Source organism: Panthera tigris, chromosome B1 (genome assembly GCF_018350195.1).
Source record: "Panthera tigris isolate Pti1 chromosome B1, P.tigris_Pti1_mat1.1, whole genome shotgun sequence".
Lineage (NCBI taxonomy): Eukaryota > Metazoa > Chordata > Mammalia > Carnivora > Felidae > Panthera > Panthera tigris.
In genome coordinates, this window is record NC_056663.1 from 69,276,002 (window position 1) to 69,297,465 (window position 21,464).

At 34.2% G+C, this 21,464-nt stretch overlaps 1 protein-coding gene across 12 annotated transcripts in view; it reads right to left on the bottom strand.

The window, feature by feature from the left end:
- Positions 1–402: 402 nt before the first annotated feature.
- The window catches only part of TMEM144 (transmembrane protein 144), a 63,682-nt gene continuing 42,620 nt past the window's right edge, over positions 403–21,464 (bottom strand). For 10 of the 12 annotated variants that reach the window (XM_042983701.1, XM_042983704.1, XM_015538430.2 and 7 more), the window contains one exon: positions 18,146–18,407. In XM_042983701.1, the coding sequence (XP_042839635.1) occupies positions 18,324–18,407 (84 nt within the window). In that variant the 3' untranslated portion in view covers positions 18,146–18,323. Of the gene's footprint in view, positions 672–1,001; positions 1,144–1,514; positions 1,590–10,272; positions 10,357–18,145; positions 18,408–21,464 lie in introns of those variants that run through there. The other 2 variants (XR_006216711.1, XR_006216712.1) reach the window with 2 other exon arrangements.

Below are 21,464 nucleotides of genomic sequence, written 5' to 3' on the forward strand. Positions count from 1 at the left end.
ATCTTAACCAAATTATCAAACTTAGCATCTCTCTGGATATGATACAATGTGATGTTAACAACATTACCTATTGTATTCTGATGAAAATATCTAAACGGAAGCTATTCACAAGTAAGTAATCAGAAAAATCAAAATTACAGACTAATTTATAAGACAACAGGCCTGGATTCTTTAATTAAAAAGTCAATGTCATTAACGATAAAAACAGGTAGGACAGGGGACAGGTATAAACAAAAAGACAATAAAGAAACTTGATAACCAAATTCAATGTGTAAGTCTTGAATGGATGTGAATCAAAAAAGTGGTAAGAAAATATAGAGGGACATTATTTTGACAACTGGGACAATTTAAATACAGACTAAATGTCAGATAGCTATTGTTGTACAACAAATCCAAATTCAGTGGCTTAAAAAATAATTTATTGTTTCTCAGGGTTCTGTGGGTTGGGAGGTTCTTCCATTGATATTGTTAGCACTTACTCATGCAGCTAGAGGGAATGACTCGATGGCTGGAATCCTCTCTTCTTAGGCTCTTCATTTTCAAGGGGGCTGGTACCAGCAGCCCTCCTGGAGGATGGCCCCAATAGGCATGTGCTCATCCAGTCTCTGCTTGCGGCAGATTCCTTTGTTGATGTCTCAGAGGTACATAGTGGTCTTTAGTGTAACAGTCAACTACAGATATCATATTAGATAATAGTTTTAGATCAATGTTAAATTTTGTGGCTGTGTTAATAATATTGTGATCATAAAGCACAGTATTCTAGTCTTAAGCAATAAGAGCTGAAGTCGTTAATAATGTGACAGGATTTGTTTCAAGATTGGTGGAATTTATCTTCAGAAACTCTAGGGCGGGAGGGCAGGAGAGAGAGACAGAAAGAGAGACAATGAGAGAGAGTGAAAGAGTGAGTGAGAGCAAGTAAAGGGAGCAAAATGTTAACAATCATTAGAGTTAGGTGGGGGTGTAACAGGGGTTTCTATTACTATTCTTTCAAATTTTCAAACCTGGGTTTGTTGCACAAATTTTCAATATGTTTGAAACTTTGCAAAATAAGATTTGGTGGAATTCAAAAGATCCCTGGCAAGCTTGTGAAAAGCATCCCTTTTCCATGTCTCAGGTCCTGGATTCAGGAGGCCTGGGATCTGCCTGTGTGACAAGAATCAAGGTGACTCTATTAGTCTGTGGTTCATACTTGTAGAAACACTACACCATGCTATAAAAGCAAAGAGGGGCCCATACACTTTATGAAGAGAAGGTCAGAAAATACAAATTATATGGAAAAAGATAGAAAAAGAGAAGTTATAAAAAATGAAAAGGTAACAAAATAAGATGGAAGAATTGAAACCAAACATAGTGTTTATAGGGATAACTATAAATAGAATAAACTCATTGGTTAGATGAAAGGCCTCACACTGGATCACAAACAAAAAGTCAGCTATATGCTGCTCACCAGCAGTCACCTAAAGATAAGTCAAAAATGCATTCAAAAGACGGAACTTTATAAAGACAAATTTTACCTTTTGCAAAGAAGATCTAACGAATTCATTCTTCTGAACTAAATAGTATAACATCACAGAATTCAAGAAGCAAACCTACAAGAAAAGGAAATGAATAGAAAAAACAATCTTTTCAGGAAACATTAACTCACAGATTAAATTTTAAAAATAAATACTTGGTTTAAAGGATGTGAAAAAGGTAATAAAGTTGATTTAATTTGTACATGCAGCATTTAAACACCTGAGAATGGTCATGACATCTTATTTTCAAGCTTCCATCATGCAGTTATAGAAATTGATCCTATCTTAGTGAATAAAAACTAATTCAATAAGGGGTGGCTGGGTGGCTCAGTTAAGCATCTGACTCATGGTTTCAGATTAGGTCATGATCTCACGGTTTCTGGGTTCAAGCCCCATGTCAGGCTCTGTGCTGACAGTGCAGAGCCTGCATGGGATTCTCTCTCTCCCTCTCTCTCTGTGCCTCCCCTGCCTACTCTCTATCCCTCTTGCTCTTTCTCTCTCAAAATAAATAAATAAAAACATTGGAAAAACCTAATTCGATAAAATTTCGTAAGTAGAAAGAATATAGATTACATTAATTTTATGAAAAATAAAAATTATAGAAATTAAAATTTAAAACTTTAACCATCTGGAAATTTTAAAGTGCCATCTCAGTTATTCTTGTGTAAAATGGAATATTGAAACTGGTGGTGCAGAATATATCTAGAAAATGAAAATAAAAACTCTAGATATCGAAATTTAGGTGGCTTGTCTAAAACTGTATTCATAGAAAAATTAATAGATGTTAAGAATTTTTACTTACTAAAAGAGAATAAAATATTAAATTAAACACTTAACTCAGATTTAAAATAAGGAGGATTAAAATTATTAAAACAGAAATAAAAGTTAGATAAATAGTAGAACTGATAAATAAAACCAAGAACTGTTTTTTCCCCCAAGAACTGGTATTTAAAACCGGTGACAATCAGATATAAAATGATACAGTAGCACAACTAAAATACTAAAATATTTGAAAGATGTTAATTGTCCCTGAATTAATTTACAAACTTATATGCTATCCAATCAAAATATCAACAAATGTATTGTCGCTGTTGTGTTTGTTTGTTTGCCTGGAACATGATAGACTTATTCTAAGGTTATCTTTATATATATGTATACACATATATGTATGTATACACATATATACATATATGTATGTATACACATATATACATATATGTATGTATACACATATATACATATATGTATGTATACACATATATACATATATGTATGTATACACATATATACATATATGTATGTATACACATATATACATATATGTATGTATACACATATATACATATGTGTATACATATATGTATATATATACATATATGTATATACATATGTGTATACATATACATATATGTGTGTATGTATATATATATATATATACATACACACATATATATATGTATATATATATATATAAAGAATAACTAGAAATAACACAAAAGGGACAAAGAATAAGAGTGAATATGCCGAACAATTTTAAGATGTATTATTAAGACATAGAAAGTATAACTCTTTGGTCCTAGCACAAAAAAATGACTTCTTGTTCCAGAGATTTACTCAAGTACCTATAGGAATTTGACATACATTAAAAACATTTCAGAACATTGAAGGAAAGCAGAATTATTCAACAAATGGGATTGAAATAACCCATGAGGTTTTTGGAAAAACACTATAGGTAAATCTTTACCCCTTGCTCTATAATTAGCTCCATATGAATTAACATTTTAAATATAAAACATGAAAATAAAAGTGTTAGGAAAAAATCATAGAGATTTAAAAGAATTATTTTGATGGTGTGACCAAAATATATCATTAAAAGGGAACACTCGATACATTTTATCTCATAAGACTTAAATGTATGGGTGGTAATCATCAAAAAAAACAAAATAAAAAATAAACTAAGAAAAGTATTTACCAAAAAATACACTGCAGGCAAAGGGATTAAATCCCTTAATACACAAAAGGATCCTACAAATTTTAATTTTAGGCCCCCAAACTCCCTAGAAAAAATTGTCAAGAGATATAAACAAGAAGAAAGGTCACAAAAAGGCAATACAAAGAGCTGGTATATGTAGGAAGAGTTGATTAATTCTGCTCACAAACTAATGCACACTTAGACACACTTGGATGTTTGGATGCCATTTTAATCTAATCACACTGGGAAATAATTAAGAAAGTGATAAAAATCATTTGGGCAGTGTGTAAAGAATCTGTTAGCAGGGTTAAAATATAGTTACAACTTTTGCTGAGCATTATGGGAATATCTATCAAGATTTAAAATAAGATAGATATCTTATGATACAATAATTCTAGTAGGAATAAACATACACAAAAAAGCACAAAATATATATGTATAAACATTAATAGCAGCATTTAATTAAATTTCTTAGTAACAAATATAAGAGATGATGTCTAAGACCGTGTGTGTGTGTGTGTGTATGAAAGATAAAAATTGAGAGATAGGGAGAGAATGAGAGAATCAATCAGGTGCAATTTAATTTTCAGTTTTATACTTTTGTTTTTAAATTTTTTTAAAAGAAACTTGTTTTATTGGTAAGCTAATTTAAACTACATCTTTGTCCATTTCAGTGAGAATGTACATGGGCATCATAATGTTAAAAAAACAACAAATTCTCGTTCTATAAAGAGTTTTATTTTTTAATTAATTATTTTTGTTTCTAAAGTTTATTCTGAGACAGAGAGAGAGAAGGGGGGAGAGAGAGATTGAGAGAGAGAGAGAGAGAGAGAGAGAATCCCAAGTAGGCTCCCTGCTGCCAGTGCAGAGTACGACATTGGGCTCAAACCCATTAATGGTGAGGTCATGACCTGAGCTGAAATCAAGAGTTGGACGCACAACCAACTGAGCCACCCAGGCACCCCTAAAGAATTTTCTTTTAGTGTAGTTTAAACTTCAACCAATATGAATAACAATTTATGTTGATGAGTTTCTCGCTTTCCCTTCTTTTCTCTCTCTTTTTCTCTTTCACACACACACACACACACACACACACAACTAAACTTCATAGGAATGGGGCCATTTTGGCCCTTTGGATTTCTGAGAGACTTTTCTGAAAAGTTTGCCTGAATGAATAGTAGGTCAAACAGCTGGGGCTGCAGAACCCAGTAAAACCACACAAAAGCTGAGGGAAATTATGTTTTCTTCCTTTGATTTATGATCTTGAAACATCTTTTCAGGAGGAGAAATCAATCCCACAAAGCACTGAAGTTAAGAAATAATTAGGCATTTTGAATTTTTCAACAGCCACAGAAGAGATCCACATTTACATAAAATAGTGTAGCATGTAGAGAGAGCCTGGTTTCTGCAGAAAATCCCTCCTATATGGAAGTGTTCAATTCCATATTGCCTTCCAATTGCTCCTGCACCTCCCAAATAAAATGCACAAAAATCTATTGGAATATATTGTGAGATTTAGATTTTCATATATTTTCTTACCACTTATTGAAGAATATGTCACATTCCCATATTAAAGTTGATGGTTTTATTACCAAGACAATACATATATGTGATTTTGAATTTCAGACCTGAGGTCCTCAATAAAAAGCATCACAATTAAGATGATGCAAGTGAAGAGACAGGATTCTAAATGACTTTGTTGTGTAAATGAAGAGAAATGAAGAAGGTTCTGGAAAATATCTCGGCTTATGATCTGAGTATTTTAGACATGTCCAACTTTCCTATCTCCATGGAATTTGCTTCTTGGTAATTTTCCACTAAGAATTTCAGTGCTGAAACAAACAGGATCATTTGGTACCCCACTTTACATCAGACGTTTTCCTTAGTAAAACATCATTCTGAACCCAGGAAATAGGAACTGAGGACACACATTTCTTTAGCCAGTCCACCCAGTGATGGTAAGAACCCATAAGAATCCATATCCAGAATCTATCCAATTACAGCAAATGATTACTTAATAGCCTATTGGGAAAACATTTCCGCCTCTGGGTTGCAAAAAGGTCTTCAAAAATAGCAGGGCAGATAGTCCCAGGTCTCTGTGACCTAAAATGTCTAATGAAGCTGAAGAATTATTAGAGCATCTTAGAGAAAACTGAAGCCATTCAGCCTAATGATTTAGTAATGATGTCTCTGTCATCTGGTCAGAGAATAATGTGGCTTCTAGCTTAGTATTTATTCAGCCACATTTACCAGTGCCAGTAGCACTGGCTTTGAGAAATTTTCTATGCCCTGGATATTCTCAGGCAACACACTCTTCTGGTTAAATAACTCTAGAAATGGATTTATTTTGTGATGTGTTCCACTTCTAGGAAATTAAATGATGAAGTCTAACTAATAAAGTCAAATGTAATAAAGAACCAAGACTGAAAAGCAGACATCACGCTGAAAATTCGACTTGTGTGTATGAGGTATAAGAAAAGTTTTTTCTTACTTCAAATTTAAAAAATCCATATATGGCAAAGTACAATCATTTCAGAGGAGAGATGCAGGGAAGGGGGAGAAAGAAAGGAAGCCCAAACTTAAAAAAAAAAAATCTACATTTTTTTAAAACATAAAGACTATCACAATTAAACCTGCACTGGCCTCTGGTGGTCAAAATGGAAAATGTATTTGTACAGATGGATTACATGAATGACTGTTTAATATACATTAATAACTAAAGGTGAGACAACCAGACATTTCACTTTGAGTAAATACTTCATTTTAACCAACTCACTTGGCTACAACATTTCTCCTAATTATTAAAATTGAATGATTCCTCTTAGGAGAGGTTTCAGTTCTAAAGTTTTCGACTTTAATGCAGGTACTATAAGCAGTAAGTTGATTGGCTGACACCACTCATAAACTTGGGATATAAGTATTCACATGTGTTACAATTTATGTATAGGAAAGAACATTTTCCTGGATTTCTTAGGCTACTTCATTTTAGGAAAGTAGCCTATGAATTATTTAATGCCTTATTTTATCATGCACACTAAAAGAACACTATTAGGAACATAGAAACATACATGATTGTCAAAGAATATAAGGATATAGAATCTTATCCCAGCAACTAAACTTAATGCTTTTTTAGTGGTTACTGTATGTAATATTAGAGACATCTTAGAGTACTGATCCTTAAGCAAAACAAAACAAAACAAAACAAAACAAAACAAAACAAAAGATGTATAATTCATTACAGCTCTAAGAAATATAAGGTTTTTAATTCCAAGCTTACTTAGAATATTAATTTTTCTATTTCAAGAAAATTAAAGCCTGCATTTTCCTGGCTGTTTACTTTAACATCTTCTTGGATAATTTCATGTGGAAGCCAACAGATTTTTTTACTAATATGTTCCTTGAGCTTAAAAAAACCCACCAAAATGTATAAATCATTTTATCTGGCTCCTCTTCTTATTTTAATAGCAAGGCATGTTTTTTACAAAGGAAGATATGACAGAAACTGTGTTTTACTTTTGTTCTTTCCAATAATTAGAACATTTAAAATGATTTCCTGTTAAACTTTGTAAATTGTATCTACTGTATTAATTGGATATGAGCTATTATTAAAAGACAGCAGCAACACAGTGAAATTATAAATGGTCTTGAATTTTAACATCTTAAATTTTCTCAAATGAACTTCTCTCAATATAAAACCTAAATATGTGATAGAAGATAATTTTAGCACCAAACAAGGCCTTTGGGATTTAGCTTATTTCAATTCATTCAATAAACATTCATTGTGCACCTATTTTATAAAAATATTGTGTCGGCTACTTAAATCAGTGAAGGAAAACTACAAAGATAAAAATGTATCTTGAGATTAAGATGCTTGTAGTTTTTTAAGTTTATTTATTTATTTTTGGGAGGGAGAGAGAGAGAGAGAGCGAGCCAGCGGGGTAGGGCAGAGAGAGAGGGAGAGGGAGAGAATCCACTGCTCTTAGCGTGGAGCCCTACATGGGGCTCATTCTCACAAACTGTGAGATCATGACCTGACCTGAAAGCAAGAGACGGACACTTACCAACTGAGCCACCCAGACACCCCTGATGCTTATAGCTTTGAGGAAAGACAAGAGGGTTTAAAGAAAGTGAGATTGTGAAGTGAAATGTGAAGACATGCATTGTATCAAAGAAATGACACATAGCACACTTAAGCTGAAATAAAGGCTCCTTTGAGGAGAGGGGCAGATGATAAACTAGAAAGAGGAGCATTATTTACAATTTTTAGAGAGCTAGAGACAGCAGCATTTAAAAAAATATATGGAATGGGACACCTGGGTGGCTCAGTTGGTTAAGCGTCTGACTTCAGCTCAGATCATGATCTCCCAGTTCATGGGTTTGAGCCTGGTTGTTGGGCTCTGTGCTGACAGCTCAGAGCCCGGAGCCTGCTTTGGATTCTGTGTCTCCTTATCTCTCTCTCTGCCCCTCCTCTCTACTTGTGCTGTCTCTCTCTTTCTCTCTTAAACATAAATAATAAAAAAAATTTAAAAAATATGGAATACATTTAAACCAGAAGAAAAAATTAACAATTTAATAGTGATATGGGTGATAGAAGCAAGGCTTTAAAACTTGATTTGTGTGATGGCAGGTCAAATGTACAACTTTGTAAAAATTTATCAGCATGTGCATTTATTGCATATAAATTGTGCCTCAAAAAAGTAAGGGTCGTATTCAATTAAATGTTTTCTATTAGTTGGGCTCTTATTATTGTCTCTTCAACTCCTCTTATCCATGTTCTATCAACTTGCAAATTTCATAAATTGCTTCAAATAAGTGTAATCCTCAAAGTTCCCTCAAAACTTCTCTGTCTTACTAAATCATAGTCTTAACATGTTTTCCCCTCAAAATTTATGGAAGTTTATCACATAATAAAACATTTTATGTATTTTTAAAATTTATCATGAATGAATTGACCACCAACCTCATAATGCTGTGCCCAGTCAAGTAAATGACAACTTACTTTACTTCTTCTATTAAAAGAATTCTTTTTGTGTTTATTCATTTTTGAGAGAGAGAGAGAGAAAGGGAGATGGAGAGAGAGAGAGAATGACAGAGTGTGAGTGGGGAAGGGGCAGAGGGAGAGAGAGGGAGACATAGAATCTGAAGCAGGCTCCAGGCTCTGAGCTGTCAGCACAGAGCCTGATGTAGGACTTGAACCCATGAACCGTGAGATCAGGACCTGAGCCAAAGTCAGATACTCAACCAACTGAGTCACCCAATGACCCCTACTGCTTTGATTTTTAAGAGGTATATGTTGGGTTTCAATTTAGAGATACATTATATATGTGGAAAGAATACATTGAGTTTCCTTCCTCAGAGTGTATATAATGATTTATTTATTTATTTATTTATGGGAGAGTACAAATGGGGAAGGGCAGAGAGAAGGGGACAGAGGATCTGAAGTGGGCTCTGCACTGAGAGGCTGACAGCAGCAGCTTGATGTGGAGCTTGAACTCACAACCCCGAGATCATGACCTGACCCAAAGTCCATTGCTCAACTGACTGAGCCACCCAGATGCCCCATGCATAACGTTTTTAAGAGTTGGAACCATATTTTTATTAGGCTCCTTATCGCTACACTGCCCCCGACCCATGCTTTTACTTAGTTTGACTAGAGCTTACTTTGATTTCAATAGAAGTGAGTGAAATTCTAATGTCAGACTAGGTACGACCCAGAGGAAAACTTCCTAAGAATTGCATGTTCTTTTGTGTGTCTATAATAAACAAGGTTTTACTATAGTCTCAGACACATTCTAAAACAATTTCCACAAATAATACCAAGGAGTGTATTTAAGGGTTTAAACTCAAATTCTTTTTATGGTTGAAGAGCTAATTACCACAAAATGGCCTACCATACATGTGATGGTTGATTTTATGTGTCACTTGAATGGGTCACAAGGTGTCCTGATATTTGGTTAAACATTATTCCTGGTGCGTGTATGTGAGTGTTTTAGGAAGAGATTAACAATTGAATTGGTAGACTGAGTCCAACAGATTGCCATCTGCAATGTCAGAGGCCTCATCCAATTCATTAAAGGCTGAGTAAGAGGGGATTCACTCACAGTCAGCCTGACCGTTTTTGAGCTGAAATGTGGGTTTTCTCCTACCTTTGGGGGACCTGGACTCAGAGCAGAACTTAGAGCATTGGTTCTCCTGGTTCTCAGGCCTTCAAACTCAGACAGGAATTTAGGAATTTACACCATCAAGCTCTCCTTCTCAGGTTTGTGACTCGGATTACAACTATATCATGAGCTCTCCCAGGGCTGCAGACTGCCAACTGCAGATCTCAAGACTTCTCAACCTCCATAATGATGTGAGCCAATTACTTATAATAATTTTCTTCATATATATATATATATATATATATATATACGTTCATATATATATACACATATATGTATACATATGGTTCATATACATACATATATATATAGGTTCATATATATGTAGGTTCATATATGTATAGGTTCCTATACATATATGTGTGTGTATATATGTATATATATGTATATATGTATGCATATGTATATATGTATATATGTATACATATGTATATATGTATATGTATATATGTATACACATATATACGTATACACATATATATATTATATATATATTATATATATTATATATATATATAATATATATATATATAAAGCTTCAGTGTAAACAAGTGATAAGTAAGTCACAGCACACATATTGAAATTCTCTGTTCAATTTTATTTTTCACTTTCCTCAGGATGCTTAAAAGATAGGAGTTTAACTGTCGTCCAGAGAGTTTGTCTTCAACAGGAGAAAAGTGAGATGACTTCCACATAAGGAGCCCAGTAGCTAAAAAAACAATTGAGTTAACTCTGATATCCTTGGTGTGCTAGAAGAATCTTACTGTAAATATCAAGAAAGTTAATAAAAAATCCTACTCTTTTTCTTATCTAATTCCTGTCACAGCTTTTTCTACACAGAGATGTGTGCCTAAAAGGCTTTATACAACATTCCAGGTCATATGATTTATTTCTTTCTTAAAAATAAAAAAAAAAACCAAATGAATATTACTTGACATATTCTACTTCATGGAGGAAGAGAGTATGCCCCATCCTGTACTATCTAAAGATGAAATGCTCAACTTTTTGAGGTAAAAAAAGCCACTTTTTGAGATCTTCACAACATGTAATTGTTCTACTTATTCTATGTTTGCTTTGTAACTCAGCCAATATCTTTATCTGAGCAGTAGTACTGCTAGGACTAAAGGTTTTGGGTTGCATTTGTGCATCTTATTTTGTGCAATGTCTTGTACGCTCATTGGATTAGTTTCCTATGGATGGGACAACAAATTACCACAAACTTGGTAGCTTAAAACAACAGAAATTTATTCTCTCACTGTTATAGTGGCTAAAAAGTCTGGCAAGAGGGTCTGAGGGAGAACTCCTTTCTATGCCTGTCTCCCAGCTTCTAGTGGCTTCCTGAAATCCTTGGCATTCCTTGGCTTGTAGTTCCATCACTCCAATCTCTGCCTTCATCTTCATGTGGCCCTCTTCTCTGTGTCTCTGTGACAAATATCTCTTTCCTTTCTCTTATAAGGATACTGGTCATTGGATTTAGAGTCCATCCAAGATGATACAGAGATCCTTAATTTAATTATATCTGTAAAGACCCTATTTCCAAATAAGGTCATATTCACAGGTACTGGAAATTAGGACTTAGACATATTTCTTGAGGAACTATATTCACGCAAGGATAATGTTTAATTATTCTTTGGTGTTGCTGTTCATGAAAATGTGACAAAAGAGAAATTGAAATTAAAATGTAACAAAATGTTAATCAGAGGATTTATGCTTCTTGCAAAGATGGAGTAATAAGAACCAGGCGAATCCTTCTACATTAAAGAAACTGCAAAATGGGTAAAATATATGAAACACTGGACCATAGGCAGGACAGGACTATGATCCCTGTTAGAAGGAGAAACAAGTTGAGCCCTATTATTTTTCACTTTTACTGCCTAGGTAGAGTTTATAGGCTGCAGTGCAGTAAGGGAAACACAAATAGAGCCCAGAAGCCTTCCTGAGTTGAGTATATAGTAATAAGAATTTGGGAAGATCAAGGCAGGTAGAATGTATGTATATATAGCTGGAGATTTAGAAAAAGAGGGAGGGGATGGAGAATCAAAGCAAGTTAAAAACTTATAAGAAATAGAATAAATAATAGAGAAGAACACAAATCAATGAAATAGGAAAGAAAAACATAATAGAGAAAACTCAACTAAATCTAGAGCTAATTTGTTGAACAGATTAATAAAACATGAACTTTTAGCTAGAATGTTCATAAATAGAAAAGAAGAAAAAAATTACCAATATTAGGAATGAGAAAGGGACATCACTACAGATCCTACAGATAGGAAAAGGAGAATAAAGAAATATTACAGCGGCACCTGGGTGGCTCAGTCAGGTAAGCATCCAACTCTTGATTTCACCTCAGGTCATGATCTCGTGGTTTGTGAGATTGAACCCTACATGGGGCTCTGTGCTGACAGTGTGGAGGCTGCTTGGGATTCTTTCTATACCACTCTCTCTGCTCCTCCCCTCCTCATGCTCTCTCTCTCTCTCTCTCAAAATAAGTAAACATTAAAAAATATTATAAACAATATTGTGCCAATAACGTCTCCATGTTCACGAAATGAGTAAATTCCTTGGAAGACATAAATTAAGAAAATTCACTCAAGAAGAAATAGATGACCTGAATCACCCTATATGTGTTAAAGAAAGCAAGGCCTAGATAGCTTTACTTTTGAATTCTACCAAACATTTAAGGAAGAATAGTGTCAATTCTTAGTAAATGTTTTAAAGCTACTACCCTGATATTACAGACCAATATCCCTCATGAACACAAAGATAAATCCAGCAATATATAGAAAGGCTAATAAACAGATCATGACCTAGTAGTGTCTATCACAGGAATGCAAAATTAGTTTAATATTTGAAAATCAATCAGTGTAATTCACCATATTAACAGAACAAAAACAAAAAGCATGATCATCTCAAAAGATGCAATTTTTCCCCCCACAAAATATAGCATCATTTCTTGATAAAAAACTCTCAAGAAATTTCAAACAGAAGGTAATTTCCACAACCTGATAAACAGCATCTGGGAAAAAACATACAGCTTATATTATATTTAATGGTGAAAGATTGAATGCTTTTCCCCTAAGATTGGGAGTGAGATCAGGGTGTCCCATTTTACCACTTCTTTTCAAAATACGGCAGAGGTCATAGCCAGGCCCACAAAACAATGAAAAGAGATGAATGGCACCTGGATTGAAAAATAAGAAGCAAAACTCTTTATTTGCTGACATCCTGACTGTCCACATAGCAAATCCTAAGAAATCCATTAGAAACCTATTAGAGCTAAGAGCTGAGTTCAGCAAAGATGCAAGATACAATCTGTGCTCTTTATTTTTTTTATTTTTTTTTAAATTTAATGTTTTTATTTATTTTTGAGAGAGCGATAGACAGAGTACGAGCAGGGGTGGGACAGGGAGAGGGAGACACAGAATCTGAAGCAGCCTCCAGGCTTTGAGCTGTCAGCACAGAGCCAGATGTGAGGCTTGAACTTGTGAACAGCAAGATCATGACCTGAGCCAGGGCGGATGCTTAACTGACTGAGCCACCCAGGTGCCCCTAATCTGTGCTCTTTTAAAAAAATATCAAAATAAAAAAGCTTTCTTATAATTCTCTTGGTTTCACTATGAGCAATTAATTTGGTTAAGGGCTCATTTTAAGGATTATTTTTCACGATCGGTTCCCCTTACTGTATTCCCTCAAAGTACCCCCAAATTTTCCTTCACAGCCCTCAAAGATTTTTACCTGATTTCTTAGGATTTTCTGATTAAGTTCCATGGCTGCTTTATTGATGTGTTTCAATGCCTAGCCTGTGTCTCAGCTGCAAGGAAACCACTCACTAAATATTTAAGGTATGATTCAGTAAATTTACTAAGAATGTGTTTTAGAAGAATCATTGGCTAATAAATTTTGGACTGTGAATTAAAGATATTCTTCAGGGTACAATGCAAAAAAGTTATTTTTTTTCTTGTGTGCCATGCATTGTGCTAAGTCCTTGAGGTATAAAGATAAAACAACTGCTCTCAAGGAGTTCACAGTAATTTTAACCATCACATGCATATAAAGCCAATATAATTCTCAAATATTTTTGGAGGAAAGGGAGACAATATAGTCTTCTCTGTTGGAAAGAATTACTTGAGTAGAGTTTTATAAATCAAAACCTTATGGTGTGTATGAAAGATTTATAGACTTTTATTAATGTGAGGTATAAATGAATTAGAAACAGTGCTTATAAGACCCTGTTGGTAAGAGAAAAAATATAGTCAGTGTCTTAGAAGGTTCTTCAGAAGATCATATGAATGCTTTAAGTTAGGCTCTAGTTTACAGCCTACTGTTTCTATCCTAGAAACTATTCTCATCCACCTCTCCTCTTCATTTCAGTGATTTATTTCATTAGGTCTTGTTGGAAATTCTCCATTTTGAAATTGGGATTTTTGAGTGTGTGTGTTTGTTTTCATGGGATTTTGTCAACATGAATTATGTTAGAGATTTTGTTACTGGAGAAAGATATTATTAACCTGCAGAATCTGAGTGAAAATAGACTAGGCCACCAACCTCAGAGATAATTTATGTGGAAGGTAAGTGGTTTGACCCAAAAAAGAAAAATAATATAATGCTCATTTATTATTGCCATTGTTTTTTTTTTTTGCCAAATAATTCCATTTAAACAGATTGGTTTTATGCATTTTATTTTTTTCTCCTAAAAGTCTGCACAAAATTAAATGGATACTTATCTTTAAATTTTCTCTCTCTTTTTAGGAAGGAAAGACAGAATTTTGTTTTACCTTTTAATAACCTAGTTCTTTGAAATCTTTTAAAGAGTAAAGTATAAGTCACAAATTCAAAAATTTTGGAGCACAAGTATGATAAGAATCACCAGGAGTATTTGTAAAAATGCAAATTCACACTTTCCAGCCCTGGAGATTATAATCCATTTACTAGTTGTAGGAAATCCAAGATACGCTTTTTTTCAACATGTAGAAAAGGTAGGTGATCTAGTTTAAGCAGCTTAATATTTTACATCCCCTCAAAAATAAACATTATACACTGAAGATGGATTCAAAGAGTAATTGAGAATTTTTCTTAACTATACTATTAATTTAAAACTGAATTTCTGGAACAAGACACATCACATACTTAAATATAACAATTCCAAATGTTAATCATTTTTGTTTTAGTTGTTATTTTGAATACACATGTATGCTTTTTTCCACTAGGGAAAATAATTGAGAATGAATTATAATTGTTTTAGATCATAAAAGTAGATTAAAAATGGCTGTAAGATAAAAGGAATCAGACACAAAAGTGTACATACTATATAATCCCATTTATATGAAATTTTAGAACAGGTAAAAGTAATTCAGAATGACAGAAAATAAATTGGTAGCTGGGGTATGGGGATTAACTACAAAGGGGCATAAGGGAACTTTATGGGTTGCTGGCAATGCTCTATATCTAGGTTGTAGTGGTGATTACATGAGTGTATATATTTGCTCATAACACTTCCACTTAAGCATTTTATTGGATGCAAACTATACCTCGTTAAAGTTGATTAAAATAGGCTATATTTGTGAGGTTATTTTTTTTAATGAGGGTAAATTTCTGAAGCAAGTGTTTTAGGTAGCTCACATAATCTCCAGCAGGACCATAAAACTGACCTTGGAGGCTACATAATCAGGAATGTCACATCCTACTGCAAGGAATTCTGGAAAAGTGAGTTTCTGGATTCGACCTTTAGAAGGTGGGATTTTTAAGTTGGGTAATTTTCCAACTTTGTCTTGATCCCTGTCTTCTTTATTTGTGTGCATGTGTGTGTGCATGCTTTCTTTGAAATTTAAAAATATTAAAAAAAATAAAGAGGAACATAACATTCATCCATATTCTCTTTATCTAGACTTAATTACTTTAACATTTAGACACATGCTCTGAGCTCTTTTGCTGTTGATTCTTTAACACATATTAAAGAACCAATGTATGAATTCATTGCCATAAAAATTAGAGAATTACAGATAATGCTCAAGCTGACATTAACCCCAGAGTTGCCATTTTGATCTCATTTACCCTCACTAGAAGCAAACATTATTGAGTTTTGTGTATTTTTTCTGACTTTTTGCATATATAGGCATGCATAGAAAAATATATATATTACTTTGATTTTTGAAAATGTACCTAAATGGTATCATGCTGTGCACATGGTTCTAGAACTTGCCTTTTTAACTCAATGTGTTTTTCAGTTCTACCAATATCGATACATATAGGTTTAGCGGTTAGCAACTCTAAGTGCAAATAAATGAGCACAACAGGAACAAATGTAGATTTGGTAGCTCAGGATAAATACTGTACTATTAACTCCATAAAACTCATTAGGAATTTTTAGGAATTAGGAGTTTTTATTCTGCTAAGAAAAAATTTTAATAATCTGGATGCCAGCCTCACTGGTCTCCTACTTCCCTACTTCAGGTGGTACCTTCTCTCTACACAGAGACAGCCAAGCAATAAAGAGTTAAAACACAACAATCTGACCATACTAGATAAGAAAAAATAAAGCTGCAAAACTTGGAGAGAGACATTAACTTCCTAAGTTGAGCAAAGAAAGTGTAGAATTGGCAATTGCCTGTTTATTTATTATTATTTTTAATGGTTATATATTTATTATTTAATGTTTATTATTATTTTCATTCTTTATTTATTATTTAATGTTTATTATTTATTTATTTTAATGTTTGTTTTATTATTTTTAAATGTTTATTAAGTAATTTAATGTTTATTTATTTTTAAATGTTTATTTATTATTTTGGGTGCAAGCATAGGAGGGGCAGAGAAAAAGGGACAGAGAGAATCCCAAGCAGACTCTACACTCAGCACGGAGCCCCACAGCAGGGGCTGATCTCACCACCATGAGATCATAATCTGAGCCTAAATCAAGAGTTGAATGCTTAACGAACTGAGCCACCCAGGTTCCCCAGTAGTTGCCTATTTAGACTAACCTGTATACAATGAGTTTTTGTATGGTAATTATTTTGAAAAGCTTATTTTTCCCCACACTACTCTAACACTAAAGGCATTGTATGGTAGCAGAAACTATATAGTGGTAATAAGATTAAAACATTTTTTTTCTTCTGCAATTGTTTAATTTCACATTTAAAACTTTGCATATAAATTGGCAATCTCAGCTAAAGAATAATTATGTTAATTTATATTTAAAGTTATCAACATAATTAATGGTATTTCAGGTTAAAGTTAAAATGAGTTTTGGTAAGGTGTGACAATTAAATAATTCAATAATGAAATCGAGACTCCAGTATCATTTTTAAAAGTGCACTCATAAAAAGGAATAAGTAGTTGTTTGGATGGGCTGGCGGTGAGGGCAATAGCTCTTACAAAATATTCTCCAATCTACAGACACATTTGCTTTCTCAAACAGCACATAATAATAATAACTAAGAATTATATAACGTTTGCCAAGTGCCAGACACTCATGAACACATGGTACAGATTTTAATTAACTTGAACCTTGCAATAATCATCATTATCACTATTTTCCATTTTACAGATGAGGAATCTGATATAGGAAGCTCAGGAACTTGTTCAAAGTCATACAATTAAGATGAAGAACAAGTGAGATTTAAACCCATTTGGGTTAGCTCTAGAGTGCATACACTTAAGTAGAATGCTATTCTGTCTCTTCTGAATACACACACACACACACACACACACACACACACATATGTATAAATAACATGTCCATTATTTTCTTTAACCTAATGGAAACCACCAGTTAAAACAGGAAGAAAGTCTCCAGTTTAAAGAGAATTTTACAGAAGTCTATTTCAGAAAAAAATAATAAATTATACATACAAAGAAGATTTTGGTCCCTCTAAATTCTCATTCTGATAAGCTAGACCCTCACTACAGCAACTCTAGAATTCCCCCTACATACATACATATGTGTGTGCATTTATGTATGTGCACTAGTATTTGTTTGTATATGTATTATACATATAATCCCAACGGTGGGAAATTTTTCTTCTCTGAAGAGGATTTTATCTGGAGATAATCAAGAGCATTTTGAGCTAAGACCAGTGGGTGATGTAGAGTTGGGCAATATTAATTTGAAGTAAAAATAAGGTTGGGCTAAAAATAATGAAATGGCCTTTTTAACATTCAGTGACCAACCGTGACATTTACCTTTCTAGCAAAGGATCTAAATATCTTTGGAATTCCATTATAAGGTGGGTCTTCTATTTCTCTCCCCAACATTTTTCTTCCTCTCTTCATTAATGAGGGTAACATGTTGGAAACTTGGACATATACAAAATTCTTTGTGTATATGAACTCCATACTGTTTTGTAGCTTATGCAACAAGCATAAGTTGCCTTGCCCATTGAGTCCATATTGTGGTAAAAGGAGCACTCAGCTGTAGTGCTGTGAGAATGCAGACATTGTAGTCACCCAGGAAAGTCTTCCCTTCATAAATAGTTCATTAGCAGATTTTTTCATTTTTACACTTGACTGAAACTTAGTTTTCTTTATTTTCACATTTGTGGGGAAAAAAATCATTTACCCAGTCCAAGACAAGTGGAGATCCATTTGCTGTATGAAAATGAACTCTGTCCTTGGCATATTTGTGGAGTCCCGTAGTGGTGTTCTCTTACCCACTGCTGCCATCTGCTGGTCTTATGACTGTTAGATTTTAGAGTAAGCCGTGCATAATGCTCCAGTCAAGATGATGCAAAATGCAAATATCATCAATAGGTAGTTTTGTAGACCCTGAATAATAAAAAAAATGTAACTGTAATTAAGAAAATTTGAATCAAACATGCAGAAAGCACAAACTCTTAAGATTGCTAGGGACCTTGCTAACTCTCTGCTCCAGCCACCTGCATGCTTTTTGCTATTCCTCCAAGCAATCATTCAGATTCTCTTGAAAACCCACAAGAGCCTTGCTAATTCACCCACTCAGTAAATACATGTGGACATCCACTTTGCATCAACATGTGCCGGAGTTAAAATGGTGAGCAAAATGTGCCCTTATGCAGATAATTATATAATATGGCAGGCAGAAGTTAATCACAGAAAAGAATGTTACAAAGTGAGAGGAATGTTAATAAGTAAACAAGCATGATTGTTTCTGAGGTGTGTTACAAAGGAATCTCAATGAGGCTGGTTTGGATGGTGGAGAATTAAGCTTCTAACTGTAAGTATCAATTAATTGGGCAGGGAAACAGGTAGGGACTCCAGGTAGAAGGAATTTTATGTGCAAAGCTCTGTTGTATGAGAAAGTATGATACTTGCCAGGGAAAGAAAGTCAGTGTGACCCATGCAATGAGTTAAGTGGATAAAAACCAGGTTGGAGGGCTATGGCCCAAACATACATGGGGCTCATAGGTCATGTACAGTTTGAGGTTTTATTTTTCCAAGTAATGGGAAGGCAAAGACATAGGCAGCTGGACATGGTGAAAAGATGGGATTCACATTTTATAAAGCCCACACTTATTTGTGGATGGTGAACAGATTGCAGGGGTCCAGAATGGATGCAAGGAGATCATTAAGGAGGCAACTAAAGTCTGCTTGGGGACAGATGACGAGGTACAGATGGAGAGATAGAGCTCGATCTGAAGGATGAGAAAGAAACAGAGAGACTAAGTTTGCCTTGCCCAGCTATGGGTAGGTCCACTGATCTTAAAGATGGGGAACACTGAGAACCACTTCCCAATGTGGCCAGTCCATCTCTGATTAACAAATATCTTTCTGTGTTAAGTAGAAATATTTTATTTACCATAAGTTCTATCTATCTCCAGGGTTACAGATAGATCGATTCTAATCTCTCTCCCACAAGATAAGCCCTGAAACATTAAAAAATAACTGTCTTATATTCCTGAAGCAATTTTTTTTCCCGATCAGTATTTTAGCTCCTTTGACCATTTTTCATATGAAATAGTTTCAAGCTCCCAGGCTATTCCCATCTGAATACTGGCCAGGCTGTCTATATCCCACATTAAATATAAACCCTGGTGCTCTAAGGTAAGGTTTGAACATCATGAAGTAAAACAGGACCAGCACCTCCCTAACTTTAGATTTTCTGTCTATGTTTAGACTTTATGTCTAAAAGTGCACTGAGATCTCCTGACAGTCAAATAATATAATATCATTATTAGCTCTTATTAGGATTAATGCCAATTAATACATAGCCAAAATTCCAAAAAGCGTATAGTCTCTTTCTTCAACCTAATAAAGAATTGGGAGAGAATGGATTAATTGACCTGTATTTGATGATGAGAGAAGTCTTTGTAAGTTGAGTTGGGGACAGCTGAATTTTCTGATTCACTGTGAGTAGGAATATTACCCAAAGTCCCTCTAATACAAGTTCCACAAATGAAAACAGCACCACAAAGCCTTGCTGAGTACAGAGGAGCTTATTAACACACACACACACACACACACACACACACACACACACACACACACACACTCCTGCTAAGACTTTAAGGTTCCCTGATATCTTGTCAGTGTTGAAGACTGCAACCTTTACCTAGATACCTGTACTGGTGGAGAGCAAGCACTCAATACCTATTTGTTCAAAGAATGAATACACTCAGGTGATTTCCAAATGTCATTTGTGAATTAAACGGTTGATACAATTACTTAAGTAAGAAAAAACAACATACGGGGCCCTCACTTATTACCATTTTATAACCTGATTATGGGACTAAGCTCTCTGATTATTTGCTAAGCTCTCTCCTTTATTGTCTATGTAGACAGAAGAATAATGTTCTCAGAGAGTAAAATATTTTTCCCTTTAAGGTGAAGAATCTGTTCAAACTTCCCAGTCTCCTAGAGAAAAAGACCAATTATATTTGGGCAACAGCAATTGTTTCCCTTCATCAAAGGTGAATATTAGCACTTAAAAGATCATGCTAACATTCTCCCCAAAGCAAAAAGTTTTTAACTTGGATTTCTGAAGCAGTTACTAAGGTCACAAATCATCTCATCCTTTATCTGAGATTAGCTACTGACCTATAAATTGTTGTAGCGATAATCTCCTGTATTTCTGTAGACATTGTGGCTAATGTGTGTTTCTAAAAATAATAATTTATATCTAGCTTAAAATAGCTAAATATAAAATTCAAACAAATTTCAAACAAAACAAACTTCCCAAAGAGGAACAGATAGCAGATATAAAAGAACACTGGAAGTGGAAAATATCCAACTGGTGCCCTATGGCATTAAGATTAAATGAAATCATTAAACCCTTTAGCACAAAAAGTACTTGGATCTCAGATTAAGTTCTTACTCCTGCAGGTTGTAGACTTTCCAATATGTGTCTTTGAGTACTGCTTCAAGACATAATTGGTAGGGCCTAAAAGTCATAGAGATACATGTGTTGCTTTTGTTTTCCTCTAGGGTTTTATCTTGTTTCTAAGAAGAATAATGTTTAAAAATTCTGATAGGATTTTGGTGTCAGTGTTCAGTTGACAGCTCTTTCTTAAACTCGGTGGCATGTAAAGTATTTAAAACTTGCCTTTAAGCCACCCATTAAGAGGCAGTTAGGCACATGCATTGAATGATAAGCCTCACTGGATACTTCTTAAATTTTGTTTGTAGACAGATTTGTAAGTTCTTCTGCTTTTTTTTTTTTTTTTAATTCCCAGAAGGTCAATAAAAGTCACTCTCTGCTTTCATCTTGGCCCTCTCTCTCTCTCTTTTTTAAAAAAAAATTTTTTTTTAACGTTTATTTATTTTTGAGACAGAGAGAGACAGAGCATGAACAGGGGAGGGGCAGAGAGAGAGGGAGACACAGAATCAGAAGCAGGCTCCAGGCTCTGA